This window comes from Engystomops pustulosus, chromosome 5 (genome assembly GCF_040894005.1).
Source record: "Engystomops pustulosus chromosome 5, aEngPut4.maternal, whole genome shotgun sequence".
Taxonomy (NCBI): domain Eukaryota; kingdom Metazoa; phylum Chordata; class Amphibia; order Anura; family Leptodactylidae; genus Engystomops; species Engystomops pustulosus.
Window position 1 is genome coordinate 89,284,029 of NC_092415.1, and position 24,694 is coordinate 89,308,722.

The following is a 24,694-nucleotide window of genomic DNA, read 5'->3' on the forward strand; positions in this document are numbered from 1 at the left end:
GGAAAGAGACTTGGGTAAATCATACTATACTGAGGATTGGCAAAAAGCCTTCCTATACTGTCATTAAGCTATCTTCAGTTTATGCCGCCCAGGAAAAGAACTACAAAACTCTTTCTAGGTGGTACCGTGTCCTCTCTCTTTTGTACACAATCTACCCCTCTGTCCCTGATACCTGTTGGAGTTGTGAAACATCTATTAGACATGCTACATATTTGGTGAGGGTGCAATAGAATCAGGACCTTCTGGGACCATGTATTTGCAGAATACCATTTAATTTCAGGTGCCTTAGTTGATAGTACTCCAGAAGTGGCTTTGCTCTCAATGCTCCCAGGTTCTATTGGAACCCAGAAACTGGGCCTTTTAAGATTTGTTCTCATAGTGGCAAGATCTGCACTCCCCAGACCTGGTGACCTGACGTCTCTGGGTGGGGGCTTTAAATGTGTGTTCCGTAATGTCATTTCATGCATTGTCTTCCTTTGCCCCCCCCCCCCCCATTACTACTTACTCCTTTACTATTATATTACTTCTATTACAAGTTTGTTTATTACTGTATATATTTTTGTTGATACAATCTCATATCTAGAACCAGGTACTCGATCATACTCTCCTACTGCTAAGTCATTTAGTGCTGCGGAGGGTGGCCTCATATATTGTCATAATCCTAACGGAGGTCCCACTGTCTCCGTGTCTCCCTATCCTTTATTATGTTGTGACTCTTGGGGGGCTTTAACTTAACCTTAACTTCCCCATGGAATTGACCTCTCTCAGTGGGGGAGGAATGGGATACAACATTTGTATATGTACTGTATATTTAGAGGAGACCTCATTTACTATGACTACAATTTGTACAGTTCTGTATGGAGGATTCTTTACATTGTAAACATGCTCTGTTCTTGTATATTTGAACATGATTCTCAATTGTCTGAGCTAAATGCACTTATTTTACATTGTCTTTTTTGTTGTATGGTTGTTTTTTATTTGTTCTGTTCAATAAACTTGATTGAACCATAAGAAGATTACCACAGTCACGGTGCCGGGATCTATGAGCGAGTGAGTGTCCCTGGTTTATCATGATGGATTTTGATGGTAGATTTCTTTTAAAAATAGCTCCTTGTTTTGTTTGTAGCGAAACTTAGCATTTAATTTAAAGGTGTTGGCCTCAAATAAGAAAATGTACAAGGGAAAGTACATTAAAAGACGATTCTATGTTTTTTAAGGACAAGTAAGATCTTGCGCTGTGCCGAGTAAAGGAGCTGGCAGAGTGATCTGCTAGCAGTAGCATAGCGAGACCACTCTGCATGTTCACAGTACATAAGGAAGCTCTTCTCTGACACCGTCCGCTGCTGATTGGAAGATGTCAGAAATTTAGCATATTCACAAACACCCCCACACCCTTGAAGTAGCTCCACCTCTCTGACGATCTTGGACAAGAGACCAGGGCTCTTATGTTGGGAACGGAGAGGACTAGGTACACAATTCAAAGTGCCCCCGAATCACAATGCAGGCTCCTACATCATGGTATGTGGAATCTGATATATTTGGCATGGTGAAAGTTGCTCTTTAATATACAATGTGCAGCACTGATATACATTTTGACATTTTCTTTGTCAATTCTGTTTTTATTGGCAATACAACATGAATATAACAGACGAGCAATCTCTAAATATCGCAAAGTCACAAGGTGTCTTAGCAGCAAAACAGTACATAGAGATAATGATGTCTTTCTCTGATCACCGTACTTTTAGAGCTTTAAGAGACTGCATGCCATAAATGTACAAAGTACAATAATACAAAGAAGGTAATGAACCAGAAGATGGGGGGGGGAGGGAGAAGAAAGAGGGAAGAAGGGTAAATGACCTTCGCAAGGCTTTTAAAATCTGACCTCCAAGATCTAGTCATCCTGAGACTGATGGTGTCCGAAACCTAGCTGGTGGAATAACCAGCCTTCCCTATATATGCAACAAGTTGCAATAAAGCTTGTGTGTTTGGTCTTTGCTGCCGCTAACAAGTGTGTAACCAGTTTTGACACTGTTAACTGCAAGCTGCCAGGTGGAAAAATATGGTCAAATTTGGGGAGCAGATGGCCCTAATTTCTGCTTGTATCACAGACCAAAATGGAGAGATTAGTGGATACGACCACCAGATATGTTTGGACAACCCTCTTGCCCCGTTACAGCGCTAGCAGATACATGAAGGGTGAATGCCCCACCGGTGCAAAGCCTCCTGTGTTGTATACAATCTTACTGATGGCTGAAAGTGATTTTCCAGTAAGCGCACACACCTGGAAAATCCGTATGAGTGGTTAAAGAGGACCTGTCACCCATAAAAAAAGCACTAGGAGCTGCTTACTAAAATAAGCAGCTCCTAGTGCTATCTCCAATGCAGCAGTGTTACACTAGCTAGCTAGCATTATTGGAACCCTCTGATCTCCCCCTCTTCAACAGTGTCAATTTGCCTCAGATTATATAACCCAGCATAATAATCACTAAATAACCTTGCAATGTCATCAGAAGCTGTTACCTTATCCCCAGACTGTCTTAATCCCAGACACAAATGTGGGCGGTTGCGCTTTCTTAAGCAGGGCTCACATGACTTTGTTACATCTATCTCCATGGGTATAAAACCGGTGTTTAGCACACATGTACACTCACCGGCCACTTTATTAGGTACACCTGTCCAACTGCTCGTTAACACTTAAATTCTAATCAGCCAATCACATGGCGGCAACTTAGGCATGTGCATTTAGGCATGTAGACATGGTCAAGACAATCTCCTGCAGTTCAAACCGAGCATCAGTATGGGGAAGAAAGGTGATTTGAGTGCCTTTGAACGTGGCATGGTTGTTGGTGCCAGAAGGGCTGGTCTGAGTATTTCAGAAACTGCTGATCTACTGGGATTTTCACGCACAACCATCTCTAGGGTTTACAGAGAATGGTCCGAAAAAGAAAAAACATCCAGAGAGTGGCAGTTCTGTGGGCGGAAATGCCTTGTTGATGCCAGAGGTCAGAGGAGAATGGGCAGACTGGTTCGAGCTGATAGAAAGGCAACAGTCACTCAAATCGCCACCCGTTACAACGAAGGTAGGCAGAAGAGCATCTCTGAATGCACAGTACGTCGAACTTTGAGGCAGATGGGCTACAGCAGCAGAAGACCACACCGGGTGCCACTCCTTTCAGCTAAGAACAGGAAACTGAGGCTACAATTTGCACAAGCTCATCAAAATTGGACAGTACAAGATTGGAAAAACGTTGCCTGGTCTGAGGAGTCTCGATTTCTGCTGCGACATTCGAATGGTAGGGTCAGAATTTGGCGTCAACAACATGAAAGCATGGATCCATCCTGCCTTGTATCAACGGTTCAGGCTGGTGGTGGTGGTGTCATGGTGTGGGGAATATTTTCTTGGCACTCTTTGGGCCCCTTGGTACCAATTGAGCATTGTTGCAACGCCACAGCCTACCTGAGTATTGTTGCTGACCATGTCCATCCCTTTATGACCACAATGTACCCAACATCTAAAGGCTACTTTCAGCAGGATAATGCGCCATGACATAAAGCTGGAATCATCTCAGACTGGTTTCTTGAACATGACAATGAGTTCACTGTACTCAAATGTCACCAGATCTCAATCCAATAGAGCATCTTTGGGATGTTGTGGAACGGGAGATTCGCATCATGGATGTGCAGCCGACAAATCTGCGGCAACTGTGTGATGCCATCATGTCAATATGGACCAAAATCTCTGAGGAATGCTTCCAGCACCTTGTTGAATCTATGCCACGAAGAATTGAGGCAGTTCTGAAGGCAAAAGGGGGTCCAACCCGTTACTAGCATGGTGTACCTAATAAAGTGGCCGGTGAGTGTATATCTTAGCCATGTGCACATTCAGCTCGTCTTTCAGTTGTTTCCTGGTTCTTAGTACAGGCAGTCCCCGGGTTATGTAAAAGATAGGGTCCATAGGTTTGTTCTTAAATTGAATTTGTATGTAAGTCGAAAATGTATACTTTATAATTGTAGATCCAGACAAAATTTTATTTTGCCCCAGTGACAATTGGAGTTTCAAATATTTTTGCTATATTTGGACCAAGGATTATCAATAAATGTTCATTACAGATACTTTACAGCTGATTATTGCAATCTAGGACTATACTAAAGCATCCAGAGAGCTTCACCAGAGGTCACAGTGGGCAGAAGGGTCCGTCTTTAACCAGGGGTCATCTGTAAGTCAGGTGTCCTTAGTAGTAGGTGTCCTTAGTCCCCTAGTAGGGGACTGCCTGTAATATCTCTTTAATGGCTACCGCTTGACATCTGTTGTATATCCTCTCTAAAGTTGTTAACTTGCGCCGTAGGTCTCTGATCTTTCCTTTTATATTCTTCTGCGCCCTGGCTCCCATCTTTTTTTAACAGTCCTCTAGCTAACATTTTCAAGGACTCCCACATCAGCAGAGGATCAACCTCATGTGTGGAATTGCGTTGAAGCAACACAAGGAGTTTTTCTTCAATTCTTGTAGCAGGAATGGGTCCCCTATTAATGTGTCGTTAAGCTTCTATGTCCAATTTAGGACTGGGAGCTGTGGTGCAGAAAAGTCTGCCATTACAGGTGCATGATATGAGATAGAGATAATCCTCACGTCTGTTGAAGTAACATACCGTAAATGTCTGTCATACGTAAACAAGTGGTATGACCTCAGGAAGAAACCATGAGGACCCAAGTTGAAAGTAAAGTCTTTTACTGTTGGGTTTTGCTGCCTCTGGCTGTATATCCTGCAGAGCTAAGGCTCTGAAGGATAGAGCAGACTTTCCTGTTGATGAATAAAGCAGGGGGTCCAAAATCATGTAGACGTCACCCTCAGGTATTACCATACCCTCTATAAAGAGTTTAAGTACTCCCAGTGTTTTTCATAGCCAGAGGCATTGCCCCGGATAGGGCGCATAAAGCTATACAAAGGTGTATATTACTGCTCCTATCGTGCCCTTGACAAAAACTGCCCTGTCGTTCGTGTCTGAATACTTATCCTCTAAAAAAAAAAGGTATATCTTTATGAATCCCTATAGTGGTCCCTCTAGAGGCCGAGGAGGGATGACAACTATGGTACCACTTATCAGATGTGGAACATGGTGGAGCATGGCCAGGTGGGGTTGGTGAGCAGACAGGGAGTGGGACAAAGTAGGGGGGCGGGAGAGGGAACATATAGTACATCAGAATTAAACCATTACAATAATGCAAACTAAAAAATGAAAAAGTCTGACTCTGGTCACTGCTGGAACAGCCATACCTTTCATCAGAACACTATAAAATATATATTAATGGGAAAATGGAATATATCCCATATGGAAAGAAAAAGACTTATTCTTGGGAACAATGGTCATCACAAACAGTCTGGGAACTTTTCAGTAGCATCTGGGAGATGTGTTCTAAAGTCCCGTGTTATAAACTTAAGGATAAAAGAATCTTGGAACCGCCAAGTGTGCAGATCCTATGAGAAAAATGATAGTCCCTCTTGAAAACTGGACTGTCAGTGCAAAGTAAGCATCACCGGACCCCTGAGCAATGAAGATGATGAATCAGGAACATAGAAACGTAGCCTGTCAGGCCTGGCCTCTGCGCTGCGGCAAGTCTCATTACCAGGAAGGCATCCTTAGTTGCGGATCATCCCTCCTGGGTGCTTTCTTAATGTCACTCAGCTGCTTAGGAGGTACCGCCGATTGCCATGGTGTGAAATCTCAGCGGGTTGATAGTGGTATCCTCCGTAGTGGGCTGCCATGACTTAATGTTAAGTGGCGGTACGTCTAAGCATTTCCACACGGCCTCCAGATCTTTTGGATATCTGATGACTATTTGACGCAAGCCCTTCTTATAAATGGCTTATCTTTTTGGGCTCCATTTTACAAAATGTTATGCTCCCTGAGCATGAGCAGGAGGGGGTTGCAAGTTACGCCTTTTAGCCAGCATAGACAGGGCTAGGTCTTGATATATAGCTAGCTTGGCCCCTATGTAGTGCAAGTCCACCTGCTCCCTCTCTTTCTGCATAATCTCTGTAGTGTCATTAAAACTTTGCAAGTCGTATACCACATCTCTAGGGGCATGGGGTATCCTCTCTATTACTATCACTCTTTCAACTCCCAGAAGCACAGTAAATACCTGGTTCATTACTGCTGGCCAATATAGCGAACATCTGCCTTGATTTTATTCAGCTCCTTCGTTACCGGCTTCAGGGCTTAAAGGGAACCTGTCACCAGGAGACCCATTTTTAGCACTCCCCCAGTCCCCACAGGGCATAGTACATACTATTGTATAAAAAAATTGGTTTTACAGAAAAAAAGATGTTATATTGTACCTTTCATTGGCATGTGCTGTGTGACTAGGCAGTTGCCTTTTGGGAGGGGCTGGAAAGGAGCAGTTCCCCCCCACCCTTGGGATTCAGCTTCTCCATGTGACCTTTTCAAATATATGAAAACACCCATCACTGGGCTTAGCGACGCCCCCTGCTCCTCTACAGCCAATCCCGAGTGAGGGGAGTTATTCATATATTTGAAAAGGTCACATGTTTCCCATGGGTGGGGGGACTGCTCTTTTCCAGACCCTCCCTTTTGGCAACTGCCTAGTCACACAGCAGACGCTAATGAAAGGTACAATATAACATATATTGAACGCTGTAGGCGAGTTTGGTTTTGTTTCTCTGCTGTGTGCACTGGTTTTGTGGCTCTGTCGGTTGTTAGGTCTGCTACCTCCGTACTTGACCATGGTAGGTGCACTATTTCCTATTTGCTGAGGAAATCTTTAGGCCTAGCGCTCAGAGCTCACAAAGCGGCAAGCTAGGCCCCCCGACCTGCAATTTTTTTGATAAACATTAATGGAATTTATTTTGCATCAATATCATTCTTGAATTGCAGGAAAGCACTCATTTTCTATTCAAAAAGATGAAAAAAACACATGTGCCATGGGGACATTGCTTACCATTTCTTTAACTCTGCTTTTCTCCAAATTAAAATCTAATTTGTTATTTGCACGAGCTTTGGTAATTTCATCCTTAAAAGTAAAAAATCACAAGATTTGTCAGTATATAAACACACATATTGCTAGAGGATTTATATTTAACTATAGAAAGGTAAAGGGAAGCTGCTTGTGAGACCTGCAATGCTACTGGGTTTGCAGTACACAACCATTCATTTAATATAATTTTGACTCCGTGGAGCTGCTATCAAGTACTTTACAACACAATAGGGCACATTTAAGGGTTTTCTGTCAGACTTTGCACATTCTTTCTAGTGTAAACTGCTTGCACTAGGCACCATGAGACACAAATTAGGGTGCGTTCCGGTACTCAGTCAGATTTAACATTCAAAGTTGCACACCCTATGTTAAAGGTGCACCACAAAAAAGTTGGTGGACTCTGTCGGGCCAGTGCAGGGATCCTTAATGAATCTGGCGCACCGAGCAATATATACACAGGCAGAGCACTTTTAGTGAAGTTTCCTACATTCTTGGTAAATGTAAGAACGGATATTATCTTTAGGCACTTGTGTTTAATGTCACTACTATTAATGACAACAGAAGTCTAAATTGCGACTAAAAAAAAAGTGCAACTAATCTTCAATGATTTTTTACGGTCAGAAACACATCAGTTTGCTTGCTATGTACTGTTTTTAATGCTGTCTATGTGATGAATAAAGCTGGATGCCGAGTTTGCAAAGAAGTATTGCCTTTCTTCTTTCTTTATTCTGAAGTGTTGTTCTTGTTTTTATAGTGTAGCAACAATTTTATTAGGAATTATTTAAAGAAAATCTACCATTTTGAAATTTTTTTTGGAGCGGAGTTCACTTACCGATAGTCGGCTTCCTGCTGATACTCATTTCTTTTTTTCTATTTTGTTGGAATTCAAAAGAATAAGAAAAATAATGCTTTATAAAAATATTCAAATGACTGTTAAGCGCCCTCGGTTGTAACTACTATCCCTCTCGGCGCTCCTGCTATAGATGATTATTCACACCTTCATAATTATGTCCTCCTCCCTCCATCGGACGAGAGGCACTGACATCAGCCGCACGGACTCGGACAGCCACCTAATGCAGTGAAGCATTAACGACTGCTCATACAACTGGCTTTCATCAAAGTCTTGCTCATGCCTGGTCGTGAGCCTCGTTGCACCGTGTGCCTGCTTAAGACTATGATGAGAGCCGGCTGCACGGTTGCAATTCCCATTGCACTGCCTGGCTGTGCAAGTTAGTGTGGCTGATGTCAGTGTTTCTTGGCCAGGGGAGGGAAAAGGACATAATTACAGAAAGACACTCATTTGAATATATGTATAAAGCATTTTTCTCTTTATTCTACAAGTTCCAAGACAAATAAAAGAAATCCAAGTATCAGCAGGAAAACGATCGTAAGTGCGCTCACCTCCAAATTGATTCTTCATATCCTTTAATATGTTTTTTTATATATTTATTTATACATATTTGTATGTGTGTTCACTTCATTAAATTTTGTACTCTCAAAACAAAAGCAGCAACAAAAACTTGAGCAGCACAAACGTAGCACAAATAATTGGCATCAGTTTTGTTTGATATGTGTAATCAGGGGGGCTGGTTGAGCTCTGGAAACTTTTATTAATATCTTAAAAACGATAGTGGTACAAACAAAAATTTCTGCTGCACAAACCGCTACAAACTTAGCACAAAGTTTGACATTAATTTAGTTAGATTTAAACAAGGTGAGGGGCCAACTTCACTCAGATGCTCCAGCCTGAAGCTGGAGACGTGTCCAGGAACTGCCTTATGTACCTACCATCAGACCTTGCTGGTTATTCAGTTTTCTGTGTTCTCTAGTTCTGTTTCTTTGCTACTATGTGTTATTTGACCTCTGCTACATTTACCGACCATTCTATTGCCTTACAAATCTGTACATTTGCCGCCACCATGTTTATGACCCGGTTCTGTCAGACTCCGCTTCTCTGTCTGTGTATATCTGTTGTTATCTGTTGCCTCGTGTTGCTCCTGGTGTGACCTCGCTTTCCCCGTCACAGTCTTGTGTTGGCTTTCTGTGTACCAGTGTAAACACTGGTCTATATATCCAAATTCCTGCTACTTGTCCTCTCCAGCATCCAGCATCTGCCAGACAAAGTAAGTCTTCCCTGTCACCTTGTAGGGTTAACCCTTGTCAGGGCGGATTACCTGCTGCAGGTAGGGCTATAGCACTTACAGCCTTTACAGTTTTCACTATATGTTCCATCTCCTTTTATTCTTTGGGTCACTATGATCATGATACAGCATTTATATAGTAGTGAAGGGGTGAAATCAAACATAAAAATAAAAATCTGTTAAATGATTTAATAACCTGAATTGATTTTGTAGGGTTGATATGTTTCAACACTTACCGTCAACTGTTTCTTCAGTTGTTCTAGTTCACTCTTTAATTTCTAAAAAACAAAGAAATAAAACTGTCCAATTGCTCAGAATTTTGAAATTGTCATATAAATTTTTAGCTTTTTATATTTCGCAGTATCTTTACCAGTTTGCATCTCTACTCACTGTTATGATATCTCACATGCACTGTACATGAAGAAAACCTATTAAAAGTTATTACTTAAGGGAAATCTACCAGTTAAAAATACTAAAAAACAGATACAGATACTCATCTACACTCCTCTTTTTCCCATTCCTGGCACGCCGGGATCACCTAAAAAAGAAGCTTGTGGTGCTCCGGCCTGATAATTATTCATGCCTCTTGCGTGATGTCACCTCCCTCTACAATGAAAGAGGGAGGCCTCTATCATGCTGGAGGATTAATTTCAGCAGCCCGGAGTGCCGGACAGCTCTTGTGATACCAGCATGTCAAGATTAAAGAAGAACACCAACGGGATTTGGATGAAGAGGAGCATGGGTGAGTATTTGTATCTGTTTTTCACTTTTTTTAACTGGTAGATTTCCTTAAACGTGCAGGTTATCATTTGAAGCTATTTTTATTATTTTACAAATTTATAGTGCAGGTGACCATGATACATTTTGTAAAGAAAAATGTCCCTTTGCCCTATTCTTCCCTCTCCTCTTTCCTAGTAGTGATTGAGAGGAAGCTACTGTTTAACTCCTTACAAACACAAATAATACTTTAATGGAGTATACAACTCTGTAAGGAGATTAGTCAATCAAGTAACTATGTAAGGAGGTAAAGGGCATCTACCATCAGCATAAAAGACCATATGCAAATGAGCCTGAGGGGCTCCATGCTCCAGGCTCATTTGAATACAGTCTTTCATCCTGGTGGTAGATCTGATCTGCTGTGAGTACACCGAGGGAGCGTGATGGCAAAGAGCCTCTTACAGTATTGTTATATTTCCTTTCTTGTCCAGTTTATGGTTATTGCTAATAAAGAATAGAAATAAAATAGAAAAAGCCCCATACAGAAACACATATAAGCATGTTACCAAGATTATGGTTCTCAACTAGCTGAGTAAAGGATGTTTCAGTAAATTTCTAAGTTAACAGAAATGTAAGAAATAGTCTACATTAAATTTGTATGTAAAAAGTGACCACAGGGAAAAAAGGTCAGGCAAGCCCCAAACTATAATTTGAGAAAAAAACCTAGTGCCTTCAAATTACCTCATTTTCTGTTCTGAGAGCTGAAAATTCACTTTTCTCCAAGATGATCATGTCTTTTTTTGCAGAAGCTATGTGTGACATGACCTGCTGAAGACTGATCTCCTGTAATGACATGGATAGAGCAGAGTTTAATAGCAATCTAAATATAATGACAAATTTTAAAATCTTAATCTTATCCTGAGTAAGGGGTTAAAAATGATCTTTATTGTATAAACATCACTAGGGTATTAAAATTGGAAAACTTTCTTTGATGGTACAACCCTTTTAAAGGGGTTTTCCTACAAAAAAAGATAGGCCCTATCCACGGCATGCGGCCTGATAGGTGGGGTCTCAGTGATGGGACCCCCACAGATTACTATTACAAAGTTATATAAAATGTAGCCCAGTTGGACCCCTCGTTGCTCCCCAAGATGAGTGGAGCAGCAGGACGTGTATATCCGGGCTGCCCCCTTCATCTCTATGGAGTGGACGGAGATTGCCGAGTACAGTGCTCAGCAATCTCTGTCATCTGCATAGAGATGAATGGGGCTGCTCCCCTCATCTAGTCCACAGGTGCGCCCTAATTTGCATATTTTAAAAAAAATTTAGGCATAATCAAAATATTTTCCACAGTCCAGGAAGAATGGTCCACCAGTAAGTGTATTTAGTTTAAATCGTGCCTACCCGAATAATTAATGACACTTGCATTTTTGCTACTAAAGAAGGGCAATATTTTTTGGTGAATATTTACCATTAGCGTCTGAGAGCAGAATTGTTCTAGTTGCACATGGCAACCAATCAGAGCTCAGCTTTATTTTTCCCAAAGGAGTTTATAAAATAAAAGATGAGCTGTGATTGGTTACCATGGGCAACTACAATAATTTTACCCCAGACACTTCTGATAAATCTCCCCCAATTTGTCTTGCATTGGGCTCCAAATTTGTATTGCCTGGTCCAATTAATCTGGACATTCCATGTCATATTTATCTATAGTTGCACAATGGCTAGACATTTAGTTGATTTATCAAAAGTGTCAGAGACCAAACTTATTCTAGTTGTTCATGGCAACCAGAGCTCATAAATCATTTTCCTACAGCAGTTAATAAAGTGAAAGCTGAAGTCTTAATGGTTGCCATGAGCAACTAGAACAGTGTCCGATTATTGGGTGACCTGTGCCACCACAGTGGTTGTGACAGAGGTACGGGGGATCATGGCTGTTGGGAGTAGAAGTGGTGGTGATCAAACAAATTTGCCCGTCTTGTGCGTAAGGGAGACATTGGAGTGGATTTAGCAAAGTGTCTACTACTAGACCTGTCTTCTATTGCAACAGATTTATCAATAGGGGAGATGTATCAATCTGTCTACACCAGAATACTGCAGTAATTTGCACTTGAATGACGTGTGCCACATTTAAAAAAAAGTTTTAGCACACATTTAGGCAGTTTTCCGACCTGTTCGAAAAGGGGATGTACAAAAGAAAATTTTATATTGTGGCACAGCAAACTAGACCAACTAAAAGGAGGTAAAGTACAACCTGCAAGTCTTATACTACACCGAATTATCACCCAGCATCAGACCCAGTGGATACATCAAGAGGTTTAGACAATTTGTGCAAAAACCTGTTAACATTTACTATAGCTATAACTTGTGCACAGCAGCTGGGCAGGTACTGACAATGCTGGCCCACTGTTGGTGTTAAGGGGAAAATAATTGCAATTATTTCAGGGCTTGTAAACCAAAAAAAACTGGCGCATAAGTCCGATAAATCTCCCCCACTGATTAATCTGGTGCAGCAGAGAAGTTTCTAGTTCTACTCTGCATTGGTCTAATGACTGACATATTAATACATATCTCCCACGGCGTCTGATGCTGGATGATTAATTTGGAGTCGTTTACAGTGTCAAGTCTATTAGTTTGGTTTAACGCTGCGACTAGATGTTTTGGCGCACTGACTTTTTGTGGTGGGGCCAGGCCTCCTTTTCATAGGAAACACCCACTTTGTTATATTAGCTGGAAAAATGTTAGAAAACTGTCTAAGAGCCTTTATAAACGTGGCGCATATTGTATAACTTTTTGGCACAAATAAAGACATATAATTCCCCCCCCCCCCCCATGTCTTCATCCATTTCAAGGCGTCAAATATTTAGGAAATAAATGGCAGGCAAATGAGGAGGGTGCAAACCAAGTTTACAACACCAAGTACATTGTCATAAAAAACAGGTACTTTAATGGGGAATGCACACCAAAAAATATCCAACAAAAAACTTTATCCAATACATTTTTTTAGATCATTAACACGCAAGTGTACTCGATCCCAACCACCCAATGACCTTAGGTGTCAGCAGGCGTGGGTCTTGAGTCACATCGACAGTGTCAGACACAGCCAAAGACCCCAGGGAAAAGGCAGAAGCAGTGTATTACCAACTTTCTTGTTTTCACCAGTTACAGGTGAAAACAAGAAAGTTAAAAAAATGTTTTTCAAAAATGTCCACCAGGGGTCTTCTATGACCTCATGGAGGACACAAAGGTTTAAGGTGTTACACACAAACTTTTACAGTATTGGAGGTGTACAGTTTTTTTTCCCCACTGATACAGAATCTGCCAGTGGGGATTAATTTTGTCTTCTCCTTAATCCCATAGCGATCCAGAAGAACCCCCGAGAAGGCACCTTACGACTTCTGCTGAAGAAGTGCCTGGGGCTTACGCTGAAGTGCCTGGGACTTCTGGAAAGTGTTGCCTAATTATGATCCAAGGAACATTATTACTGGGGGTTACCCATATGGGGTGAGAAGAGGTTAGCCACACTGAAAGCAAGGGAAGGAATCAAAAAAGGTGCAGGATGTGCTCAAAAAGGGGTATACAAAGGGGATCCATTTACCAGTACCTCACATGCCCCGATAAACCTGTACTATGCATATGGGAATGTTTTAGACTCCATCATACCTCCCTGAATGTTTAATTCCCTTCTAAACCCTGCCATGTGTCCTAACAGTAGATCATTGACAAAAATTGGAAATTGGATATTGTGAGAACCCACATAATAATTTTTGGGGGGATTGTCTAAAGTGGCATTAGATGGGCACAATATATGTGGACTAAAATGGCATATTTGAGAAAAAATGCAATTTATACTCTGAACCATGCACTGCGAGGTGAAAATGCTCAGTGCATCCCTAGATAAATTCTTTAAGGGGTGTTTTTTCCAAAATGCGGTCATTTTTAAGATCTTATATTACTGTACTGGTCCCTCAGGGGGATCTGCAAATGTTGCCAAAAAACCATTTGTGAAATGCTCCGAATACCAGTCCATACCTTCAGAGCCCTGCTGCGTGACCAGACAATAGATTATTGACACATATAAGGTAATGCATTTTTTACTCTACTCTGAATCCTTCACTTTGTATTACAACAAGGAGTTAAAATACTCACTAAACCCCTAGATAAATTCTTTAAGAGGTGCAATGTCCAAAATGGGGTTACAGGCTTATTGGGGTTAATAGTACATAAAAGGCACTTATAGTCTCTAAGAGGCACTTCCAAACTACATTGGTCAAAAATATAGCTTTTTGCAAATCTCTTCAAAAGAACTTGCTGCTAAAACTATAAATATTGTAACATCTGTAAAAAATAACCAAACGTAAAAAAAAGTTATGGAAGGAAAAGGACAACAAATGGCAAAAGTTTTCTACAAATAATTTTTGCCCCCCAAAAAAACATAACTGATCAGCAAAATTATACTACAAAACCATGTGTACACATGGTTTTGTACTTCTAGCTGTTTACTTACAATTCCCCACTTTTTCTTTTTTCCTTGGATATTGAAACATAATAATGGTTGTAAGGAGAAGAATCAATACATATAATGAAGACATTTTTAGGCTTCAGCCTCACCTGCTGTACTTTGGTAACCATGTCCTGATATACAAGGTCCATATTGCTATTCATGATTTTTAGCAATGCTGAAACAATCATCTCTGACTGCTGCGTTGTGAAACCTATTAAAATACAAATTATATAATAATGTAAAATTGCTGGAAAAAGATATTAAACCATAAAAGAGTACACGCTGGATCCATGTGTGTTGTATAGCTACCTCTGGCCTCCAGGATTTGAACAACTGCATGAGTGTCAAAGTAGAGTTTCTTCCCCACAGATGAAAACACGGTTCTGTTATGTGTGTGGCTGGATGATACACACAACACAGTGCATACTGTAAGAAAGGAGCAGATAGTGGACTTTTAGCACCATATACATTAGATCAAAATTTTTTGCCTTGTGGGCCACATTTACACTTTGTAGTTACTCTGAACATATGGACTAAAGCTCGTGAGAGCTTAAAGTAGATATAGTGTAGTACCTATGAGGAGGAGACTATATTAGAAGAGAGAGAAAGAAGAGAAACTTACATAACAGAGTAGAAAGGAAAAAAAAGAAAATATATAATGTAAAACATTTTGGCCTAGAGCTGAATTTGATCAATTATCAATTGTGTGCATTTCATCCATGAGTGTAGTTTAAAAATGCTGTGTTTGTTGCCCTGCAGGGAAATCGCTTTTTCATAAGAACAGGTGGTGTTAATTTGCACAATGACCTCCCCAATGTTGGGTCTGCGAGTATCTAATGTCTCATTAGATCCAAATCTGCTCATTTCCAAAGGCCAGGCCAATCCCTCTAATATGTGTGCGAGACCTTACAACTTCCCCTTGTGGTAGATGATGATGGGGACAAGAAGGATCCAGATTTCACCAATATGTGCCTGGCAGGGGTTTATTTCCCTCCCCTATTCAAAACATGCGTGTCAGAGGCGGTTTAAGCATGCATGTGCATAGGGAGTCTATTAGAACCATCTGTCAGCAAATGAAAATGTATGCCCACCATAAAGATTTCTATGGAAAGTTATTCTGTTTGATGGGCACAATGCAAATAACCCTTACCAATTAATTGATAGGTCACTATAGCTACTACTTTTTCTCATGTAGAGGACAAAAATCTAACCTAATTAAACATGGAGTGTGGCTTCCTGCTGTCAATGGGAGATTTCTTTCAAGAGGTTTCCATATCGATTTTGCTGTGGATTGAGTTCTAAAATATTTGGCAAAAATACTGCGGTGGGAATTTAATTAACCCCTCCGACTTTTTTTGGCTTTGGCTTTCCATTTTTTACTCCCCACCTTCAAAAATCCATTACTTTTTATCTATCCATTTACACAACTATTTGAGGGCTTGTTTTCTGCATAACAAATTGTATTTCAAAGTGACAGTATTTAATATTTCATGCCATGTACAGGGAAGTGCAAATAAAAATTTCAAACTTGGTGAAATTGGTGAAAAAATGCCTTTGTGCAATTTTCTTTGGTTTATACGGCTTACATTGTGCACCACAAATGACTTGTATCCTTTATTCTTTGGGTCGGCACAATCATGAGCATACCAAATTCATAGAGGTTTTGTGTTTGAACCCCTTAAGGACCAGGCCCTTTTTCGTTTTTGCACTTTTATTTTTCACTTCCCACATTCAAAAAAAGTGAATTAGTCTCACCGGTAATTCTGTTTCCATAAGTCCACCATGACGGCACCTGGAGGTTGCACCTTGACCTTTGGTAGGGACAGGAAGTTGCGAAGGTTATAAGGCCCCTCCTCTGCCGCTGTGCCCCAGTGTCTTCCAAATAACCACCGGGGGTTCCAGTAGAGAGCTAGAAGATATTAGCCAGACATCATTAATAACACAGGGCAGGGTAAATATAGCCGTCATGGTGGACTTATGGAAACAGAATTACCGGTGAGACTAATTCACTTTTTCCATGACGTCCCCCATGACGGCACCTGGAGACTTACCAGATAAATAGACTAGGGAGGGACCACAGCCTGGAGAACTTTCCGTCCAAAGCTCAAGTCATGGCTAGAAGGTAGATCCAGGCGGTAATGTTTTGGGAATGTCGATGTACTTGACCACGTAGCTGCCTTGCAGATCTGGGAGATGGATGCTCCCCGTTTCTCTGCCCAGGAAGTAGCCATAGCTCTGGTAGAGTGGGCTGTTATGTTTTTTGAGAGACTCACATTTTGTAGCTGGTAGGATTTAGAGATGGTCTGTTTTATCCACCTAGCAATGGTGGAACTTGATGATTTCTCTCCTTTATTTTTTCCCCCAAACTGAATAAAAAGGTTTCTGCACTTTCTGAAAGATTTGGTTCTGTCTAGATAGATTATGACAGCTCTTCTGACATCCAGAGTATGCCAGAGCGCTTCCTTCTCATTCTTTGGGTTGTTACAGAAAGATGGTAAAACGATTTCCTGACTTCTATGGAAGTCTGAGACTACTTTTGGGAGGAAAGACGTATCTAATTTTAGTACTATCTTGTCTTCCGAGATGATCAGGAAGGGTTCTTTGGAGGATAGGGCCTGCAGTTCTCCAATTCTCCTGGCGGATGTTATGGCCACAAGGAAGGAGGTTTTGAGAGATAGGTCTTTCAGGCTGCATTCCGAGAGTGGTTCGAACGGAGGCTTCGTAAGGGAGTCTAGGACTAGTGATAAGTTCCATTTTGGTATATCTGATCGGATTGTAGGTCGCAGTCTTAAGACTGCTTTCATGAACATCTTCACCCACTTGTGCTCTGCTAAGGGGAAGTCAAAACAGGCGCTTAGGGCCGAAATTTGGACCTTAAGGGTGTTAGGTCTTAACCCTTTAGAAAAACCATCCTGTAAAAAATCAAGAATTTTAATGATATCTGGTTTGCCCGGAATCGGAGAAAGGTCCCCACACCAGGATATATACTTTTTCCAGATCTTGTAGTATATTTTGTTGGTGATTGGTTTCCTGCTTGCTATTAGGGTCTGTATAACTTGGTGAGAAACCCCCTTAGCTAGGAGCAGTTCCCTTTCAGGACCCAGGCCGCCAGGTTCAGAAACTTCGGGTCTGGGTAAAGAAGAGGGCCCTGGTGTAGCAGATCCCTTCTGCAGGGAAGGAAGATGGGTCCTGAGATTGCTAGTTTTAAGAGAAGTGGGAACCAAGGTTTTTTCGGCCAGAATGGTGCTACTAGGATCACTGTCGTCCGACTCGATTGAATTTTTTGTAAGGTTCTGGAGATTAGGGGAAATGGAGGAAAAGCATATGCTAGATTTGTCCCCCATGATTGGCTTAGGGCATCCAGTCCCAGGGGGTTGTCCTTGGGTGAGATGGAAAAAAATACCTCTGTTTGAGTATTCTTTTTTGAGGCAAACAGATCTATTGACGGAGAGCCCCATTTCTGGGTTAGATAAAGAAAAACTTCCCTGTTCAGGGACCATTCGTGTGGGTCCATCTTTTCTCTGCTCAAGAAGTCCGCTGACTGATTCTCTGACCCTTTTAGGAATACCGCTGTTAAGGAATCTAGGTGATTTTCTGCCCAGGAGAAGATCTTCTTGGTGACCTCCATCAGGTCCGAGGATCTTGTGCCCCCTTGACGACGTAGATAGGCCACTGTGGTCACATTGTCTGACAGGATCCTGATATTTTTTACCTGGGTTTTGGGTAGCCTCTTTAGTGTTTCCCATACTGCCGATAATTCCCTTAGGTTTGAGGATTGTCTTCTCATCCAAGGGGACCATGACCCCTGAAGGTAACGGTCTGGAAGAACAGCTCCCCATCCTGAGGAACTGGCGTCTGTTTGGATGATCAGGACTGGAGTCGGATTCCATGGTATTCCCTTTTCTAGATGCTGTTGGTATTTCCACCAATTTAGAGAATTTTTGACTTCCAGGGGAATGACCTTCTTGAAGTCTAAATGATCCAAGTTCTTGTCCCAAATTTTTAATGTCCACGCCTGTAATGTTCTTATATGGAACTGGCTCCATGATACACAATTTATGCAAGCTGTTAGGAGACCTAGCAGTCTCATGGCTGAACGGACGCTGCATGATTTTTTCCCCTGGAATTTGTCTACGAAGGAGGTAAGGGATTCTCTCTTGTCTTGTGGAAGAAAAGAAGTTTGGCGCCTGGAATCTAACATTACTCCTAAGAATCTTGTCTCCCTCTGGGGGTCTAGATGAGACTTTTGGAAATTTATAATCCAGCCCAGATTTTCCAGGGTTCGTATTGTCCGATCTCTGTGATTGAGAAGAGTCAGGGTCGAGTCTACCACTATGAGGAGGTCGTCCAGATATGGAATAATTGAGATTCCTTCTTTCCTCAAGAATGCCGTCACTTCTGCCATGACCTTTGTGAAGGTCCTGGGGGCTGATGAAATTCCGAAGGGCAAGGCTCTGAATTGGAAGTGGCAGACCTTCCCTTGAGGTGATTCCACCGCGAATCTTAGGAATTTCTGATGACTTTTGTGTATGGGGACATGATAGTAGGCGTCCTTTAGGTCGATGGTGCACATTTGTGCGCCTGGAGGAATTAGTGGGGTAGCTGTCCTTACTGATTCCATCTTGAAATATTTGTATTTTATGTTCTTGTTTAGCCGCCTGAGGTTTATAATAAGTCGAAGGGTCCCATTTGGCTTTTTCACAAGAAATAAGGGGGAGTAGAAGCCCTTCTTTTCTTCTTCTTTGGGAACTGTAACAATTACCTTCATTGTTAACAATTCTTGAAGATTCTTCCATAGCTGTATTGTCATTCTCCGAGATGTTAGGTTGGAGACAAGAAATTTTTGTTGTGGAGGGGAGCTGAATTCTATCTGATAACCTGATTTGATGATACTCAGGATCCACTTGTTTGATGTGATCATTTCCCATCTGTGGAAAAAGAAAAGAAGACGCCCCCCTACCTGGTAGTCACTGTTTTTTTGATTGATGTGGAAGGTTGGAGAATAGATATCCTCGGCCTCTTCCACCTTTGTTGAAGGACCAGCGGCCCTGTTTTCCTCTGCCTCTGGAGTCTTTAGGATCTTTGGAATTCCGAAAGGAATAGTTTTTCTGGGGTTTCTTAATTTCCGGAAAACCTTTCTTTTTATCAGAAGCTTTTTCCAGAAGAGTATCCAGTTCAGCGCCGAACATGAAGTCTCCTGTGAATGGGATGTTGCAGAGCTTCGTCTTGGATTTTACATCCCCTCCCCACTGTCTAAGCCAAATAGCCCTACGGACTGAATTAGATAGAGCCCCTTCTTTTGCTGACAGTCTGATGTTTTCTGCTGAAGCATCGGCAAGAAACCCTGTCGCTGAACGCAGCAGCGGTATCGTTTGTAGAAGGAGATCCCTGTCCGCATCTGTTTTAAGGTGGTCTTCCAATTCTCCTAACCAAAAGAACAGAGTTCTCGCTACCGAAGTAGCAGCTATGTTAGACTTGAGGCTAAGCATGGAAGATTCCCAGACTCTACGGAGTAGGGCATCAGCCTTTCTGTCCATGGGGTCTCTTAATTGGGAAGAGTCCTCAAATGGCAGGTCCGTTTTTTTCACCACCTTAGACACTTGGATGTCTACCTTGGGGGGGCTGTCCCAGGTTTCTGTCTCTTTGGGGTCAAAGAGTAACCTGTTCCTGAACTCTTTAGTGATGTTTGCCCGCCCCTCAGGATTCTTCCATTCCTCTTGGACAATATCTTTTAGGGTCTGATTTATGGGAAAAACCCTTTTCCTTTTGGATGTTAATCTTGGATGGATTTTGGCTCTACCACCTCTTCCACGTTAAGCGTATTGCGTACAGCTTTAAGGAGGTTATCCAGTTCCTCATTAAAAAAGAGGTATTTTGAGGTTCCTTTATCCTCGGACAACGAGGAGACATCATCAAGCGAGTCCTTCCAAGAATAGGTAGGAGCCGCAGAGTGTTTATCATAGTCCGAATCAGTATCAAGGGATCTAAGTTTTTTAGGAGCTGGCTCTTGATATAAATCCGGATCCTGGTCTAGTTCAGGTTCGGGATTTGGCTCAGGACCTAGTCCCGGTACCGGTCGGTTTAAATTGGTAAACATCATAAGAGAGGATTGGAATTCCTCCCGCATGGCCGCTTTAAGCTCATTTAACATTGATTCCTTTTCCTGTTGTAAGGCCCTGGCTAGGCATTCAGAGCATAGTGATTTTGGATACAAATCTGATAATCTTATGTTACAGGAAAGACATCTTTTTGATTTAGTAACATATTTTCCTTTTTTGGGGTCTTTGTCTTTCTTCTCCTTGTCCTTAGGTCTAGAAGAGTCGTCCTAGGACAAGGAGACAGACTATATTAAAATCCAAACAATAATGTACAACAAATTTTTATCCCCTTTAAGCGAAGTTTTTTGGTTGTACTCACGGTACCCGGGACAATGGGGGAAGAACCAAGGTCGTCCGCCATAGTAAAGGATATTTCCACAGCTTCAGTAGTGAACTCGTTGGTGGTATAAAGGCTGACACAAAGCAGGAAGCACTTTTAAACTTCCCGCCACCTTCTAAGCCAATCAGATGGCTTCTTTAACGGTCACGTGACCCAACCCGGAAGTCGGGCGTACTGCGCATGCGCGAATCGGCCGGCGATACACGGCCGGCGCGCAGTACGCACCGGCGTTCACGGGAGGTAGTAGCTGTGGGAGGTAGCGCCCGGAAGCCGGGAGGCACCTCATCCAGGGTCCGGAGACCCATGCTCCCCTCGGCTTCAGCTCCAGGCCGCAGGAGGAGGGGAGCCAGGACACGTCCTGCAAGACGCCCAGCCAGGAAGGGAGGTACAGCCCCCGCTCGCGGCCAGTCCTGGGGGGTTTCTAATTTCATCCCCCCCCCCCCCCAAGGGGAGAGACGAGGTCTCGCAACCCTGACCCTTGGTAGGGACAGGAATACACTGGGGCACAGCGGCAGAGGAGGGGCCTTATAACCTTCGCAACTTCCTGTCCCTACCAAAGGTCAAGGTGCAACCTCCAGGTGCCGTCATGGGGGACGTCATGGAAATCTATAACTTTTTTATTTTTCCATGTAAAGAGCTGTGTGACGTCTTATTTTCTGCTTAAGAAATAGCACTTCGTTGTGGTAATATTAAATATTCCATGCCATGTACTAGGAACCGCGAAAAAAATTGTAAATGCTGTGAAAATGATGAAAAAACACATTTGCGCCATTTCTTGTGGGCTTGGTTTTTACAGCTTTCACTGTGCGCCCCAAATGACAGGTCTATTTCATTCATTGGGTCGGTACGATCACAGGGATACCAAATTTGTATAGGTTTTAAAATGTTTTCATACATTTACAAAAATTAAAACCTCCTGTACAGAAAAAATATTCTTCATTTTGCCATCTTGTTGCGCTAATAACTTTTTCATACTTTAGTGTACGGAGCTGTGGGTGGTGTCATTTTTTGTGACTTTTGATGACGTTTTCAATGCTTTTATTTTTAGGACTGTACGACCTTTTGATCACTTTTTATAGAACTTTTTCTATTTTTCAAAATGACAAAAAAAATGCCATTTGCGACTTCGGGCGCTATTTTCCGTTACGAGGTTAAACGCAGTGAAAAACGGTTATTATATTTGTCAGCCCGTGAGCCCTCTTCATACTCCCCCATGCGCAGAAAGACGTAAGGTTATGTCTTATTGCGTTTTGGGGTTAATATATATTTTTAAAAATTCAAACCTTATAAACAAAAAAAAATGTTTTTTGCTTCGCTATCTTCTGGCACTAATAACTTATCCTCTATGTACAGAGCTGTTTGAGGTGTCATTATTTGCAGGACAAGCTTATGTGCTATCATTTTGGGGACTTATTACAAGCTTATTAACCTTATATGTTGCAAAATGGCGAAAAAGTGGACATTTGGGCGCCATTTACTGTTACAAGGGTCAACACCAGAAATAATGGTTATCATATTATGATAGATCTGACATTCTGGGATGCTGCAATATTTAACACGTTTATGATTTTATTTGATTTTATAGAAAGGAGGGTTATTTGAAATTTTAGGTTTTTTTTTTTTTTTTTTACTATTTTTCAGACCCTGAAGGCTAATTTAACCCTAAGTTGTCTGATTTATCCTACCAAATATTGCTGTACTACAGTATGGCACTATATGTGGATTTTACACATCATCTGTTACAAATGTGCCACTGTAACAGATCTTCAGAAAATACACAGCCTTAGGCCAGGATGTCATTGGAAGCGACAATCAAAGCCAAAATATTACGCCCACACCCCCCCGGCTTTTGACTGTCACCAATGGCAATCAAAGAGTTAACACCGGGTTTTACTTGGGGGGTGTTTGCTGCAATATGCTCATGGGCTGAGCCCCCTTCATACCCCCATACGGATGCGTGACATACTAATACTTCACACGTCGGGCGCATTCACATGTTGCGCTTTGGTTGCGTTACAACAGCTTAGATGAGGGGATTTGCCGAATTACATTACTGTTAACATTTATGTTTACAAAACACATTGTAAACGCACTATTAACACATACGGCAACACTTCGTTAACACACATGTTTTGTTAACATGTGTGTTAACAAATGTAAACAGTAATGTAATTAGGTAAATCACCCCTCCTCAGCTGTTGTAATGCGTTTCAAACGCAATGAAACGCAGGACAAAACGCAACGTGTGAGCGTGCCGTCAGGGGTCGAGACTGGTGCAAAGGAATTAAATCTATGCATACATGATTTCTATAAGCTCGCCGTCGTATTTTTGGAAAAGTGTTATGAGGGATGGATAATAAACAATCAAAAATCTTCATTTTGTGTGCCAGGAATTATGCCTTTTTCTAGAAAAAAAAAAGGCATGATAATGTGCTTGTAATCTTATGGTGTGAAAAAGGAGGCACAGGAGGCGGAGGGCAGGGGGCCACAGGAGGCAGCAGCGGGTGGGCAGGGGGCCACAGGAGGCGGCGGAGGGAGGGCAGGGGGCCACAGGAGGTGGCGGGTGGGCAGGGGGCCACAGGAGGCGGCGGAGGGAGGGCAGGGGGCCACAGGAGGTGGCGGAGGGAGGGCAGGGGGCCACAGGAGGTGGCGGAGGGAGGGCAGGGGGCCACAGGAGGTGGCAGGTGGGCAGGGGGCCACAGGAGGCGGCGGAGGGAGGTCAGGGGGCCACAGGAGGCGGCGGAGGGAGGTCAGGGGGCCACAGGAGGCGGCGGAGGGAGGGCAGGGGGCCACAATATGAGGAAGGATGGAGGATAGGTCGAAATTATGCTTGTAGTTGGGGCAAGAGGCGTGGTTTCGAAACAAAAGTTTTAGTCATCATGGGGTTAAAATATCACCTATACCAACCAATGAGGAACACTTAGAAACTGTGACAAATAAGCGGGTTTACATGGGTAACACATTTACCGTGTGTGACCTAGTTTGGACCTTAGGAATAGATCCCTGTGAATTACCAGAACAGGCCAAAAAATGGAGCCTGCACACGATCAGCTGCTGCGCATGCGCTATATTCTGACGCCCGAGCTCTCACCTCTCCCGCGCGGCCTCTGTACAGCATGCATACGCCTCACACAGGAGTATGAAGAGCGCAGCATCGGTTCCATCGTTCCGCGTCCGTAGCTCCATATACTGAGGCAGCTATGGCCGCCCATGGCGGGTCCTGTTACTATAGTCCTGGCCACTACCGACCTTCAGTTTCCCTGCCCTATGACAAAACCATTACTCATTTAGTATGAAAATCCCTGTCACATCGCCCACATTTTTAATATGTAAAAATAAACTACTAGTGCTGTACAATAAAGTTCTAAAGATACAAAAATTTAATGCGGAAATAGGCGTGTCTAGGTCAGGTTCCGGCAAAGAGCTGTGCACATCCGAGCGTGTCTGCTGCTCGGGGGCCATTTTTGGGGAGCCTTTTGAGAGTTTCCTGTATTACAGAGCGCGGACACAAGGCGGCGCTTTCTGCTGAAATAACTTTATTTATGATGCTGTGCTCTTTGTGATTGCTTAGTATCTTTAGTTTTGTGTTTTGCGACTGGACTCTAAAGTTGGTTTTTATTTGATTTGTTTCTTTCTTTTTTTTAAATTACATAAGAGGTAGTTGGGATGCACGCTTTCAAGTTTAGGCCACTGTAAACACCTTGGTAGGTCAGGGTAAAACGGACTGAGCACAGTGCAGAGGACGGGACCCCGTGCATCATATTTCACTATGAAGAGTCTTGTCCCAGGCACTGTGGTTGGTCCATTTTTCATGGTTGTCTTTTGACGGCTGTATATCCCATGTTTGGCAAAGCCTGAAGATGTTTGGGACATACAAGATGGGACTTTTTACTCATTTATAAA

At 42.4% G+C, this 24,694-nt stretch overlaps 1 protein-coding gene across 1 annotated transcript in view; it reads right to left on the bottom strand.

Annotated features, from left to right (window-relative positions):
• MCUR1 (mitochondrial calcium uniporter regulator 1) overlaps positions 1-24,172 on the bottom strand; it is a 36,170-nt gene extending 11,998 nt beyond the window's left edge. Inside the window, exons 1-6 of the mRNA XM_072152627.1 lie at positions 23,883-24,172; positions 14,663-14,779; positions 14,461-14,564; positions 10,591-10,692; positions 9,369-9,410; positions 6,956-7,027 (exon numbers count right to left, since the gene is read on the bottom strand). Coding sequence (XP_072008728.1) covers positions 6,956-7,027; positions 9,369-9,410; positions 10,591-10,692; positions 14,461-14,564; positions 14,663-14,779; positions 23,883-24,003 — 558 coding nt within the window. The 5' untranslated portion in view covers positions 24,004-24,172. The remainder of the gene's footprint in view (positions 1-6,955; positions 7,028-9,368; positions 9,411-10,590; positions 10,693-14,460; positions 14,565-14,662; positions 14,780-23,882) is intronic.
• Positions 24,173-24,694: the final 522 nt, after the last annotated feature.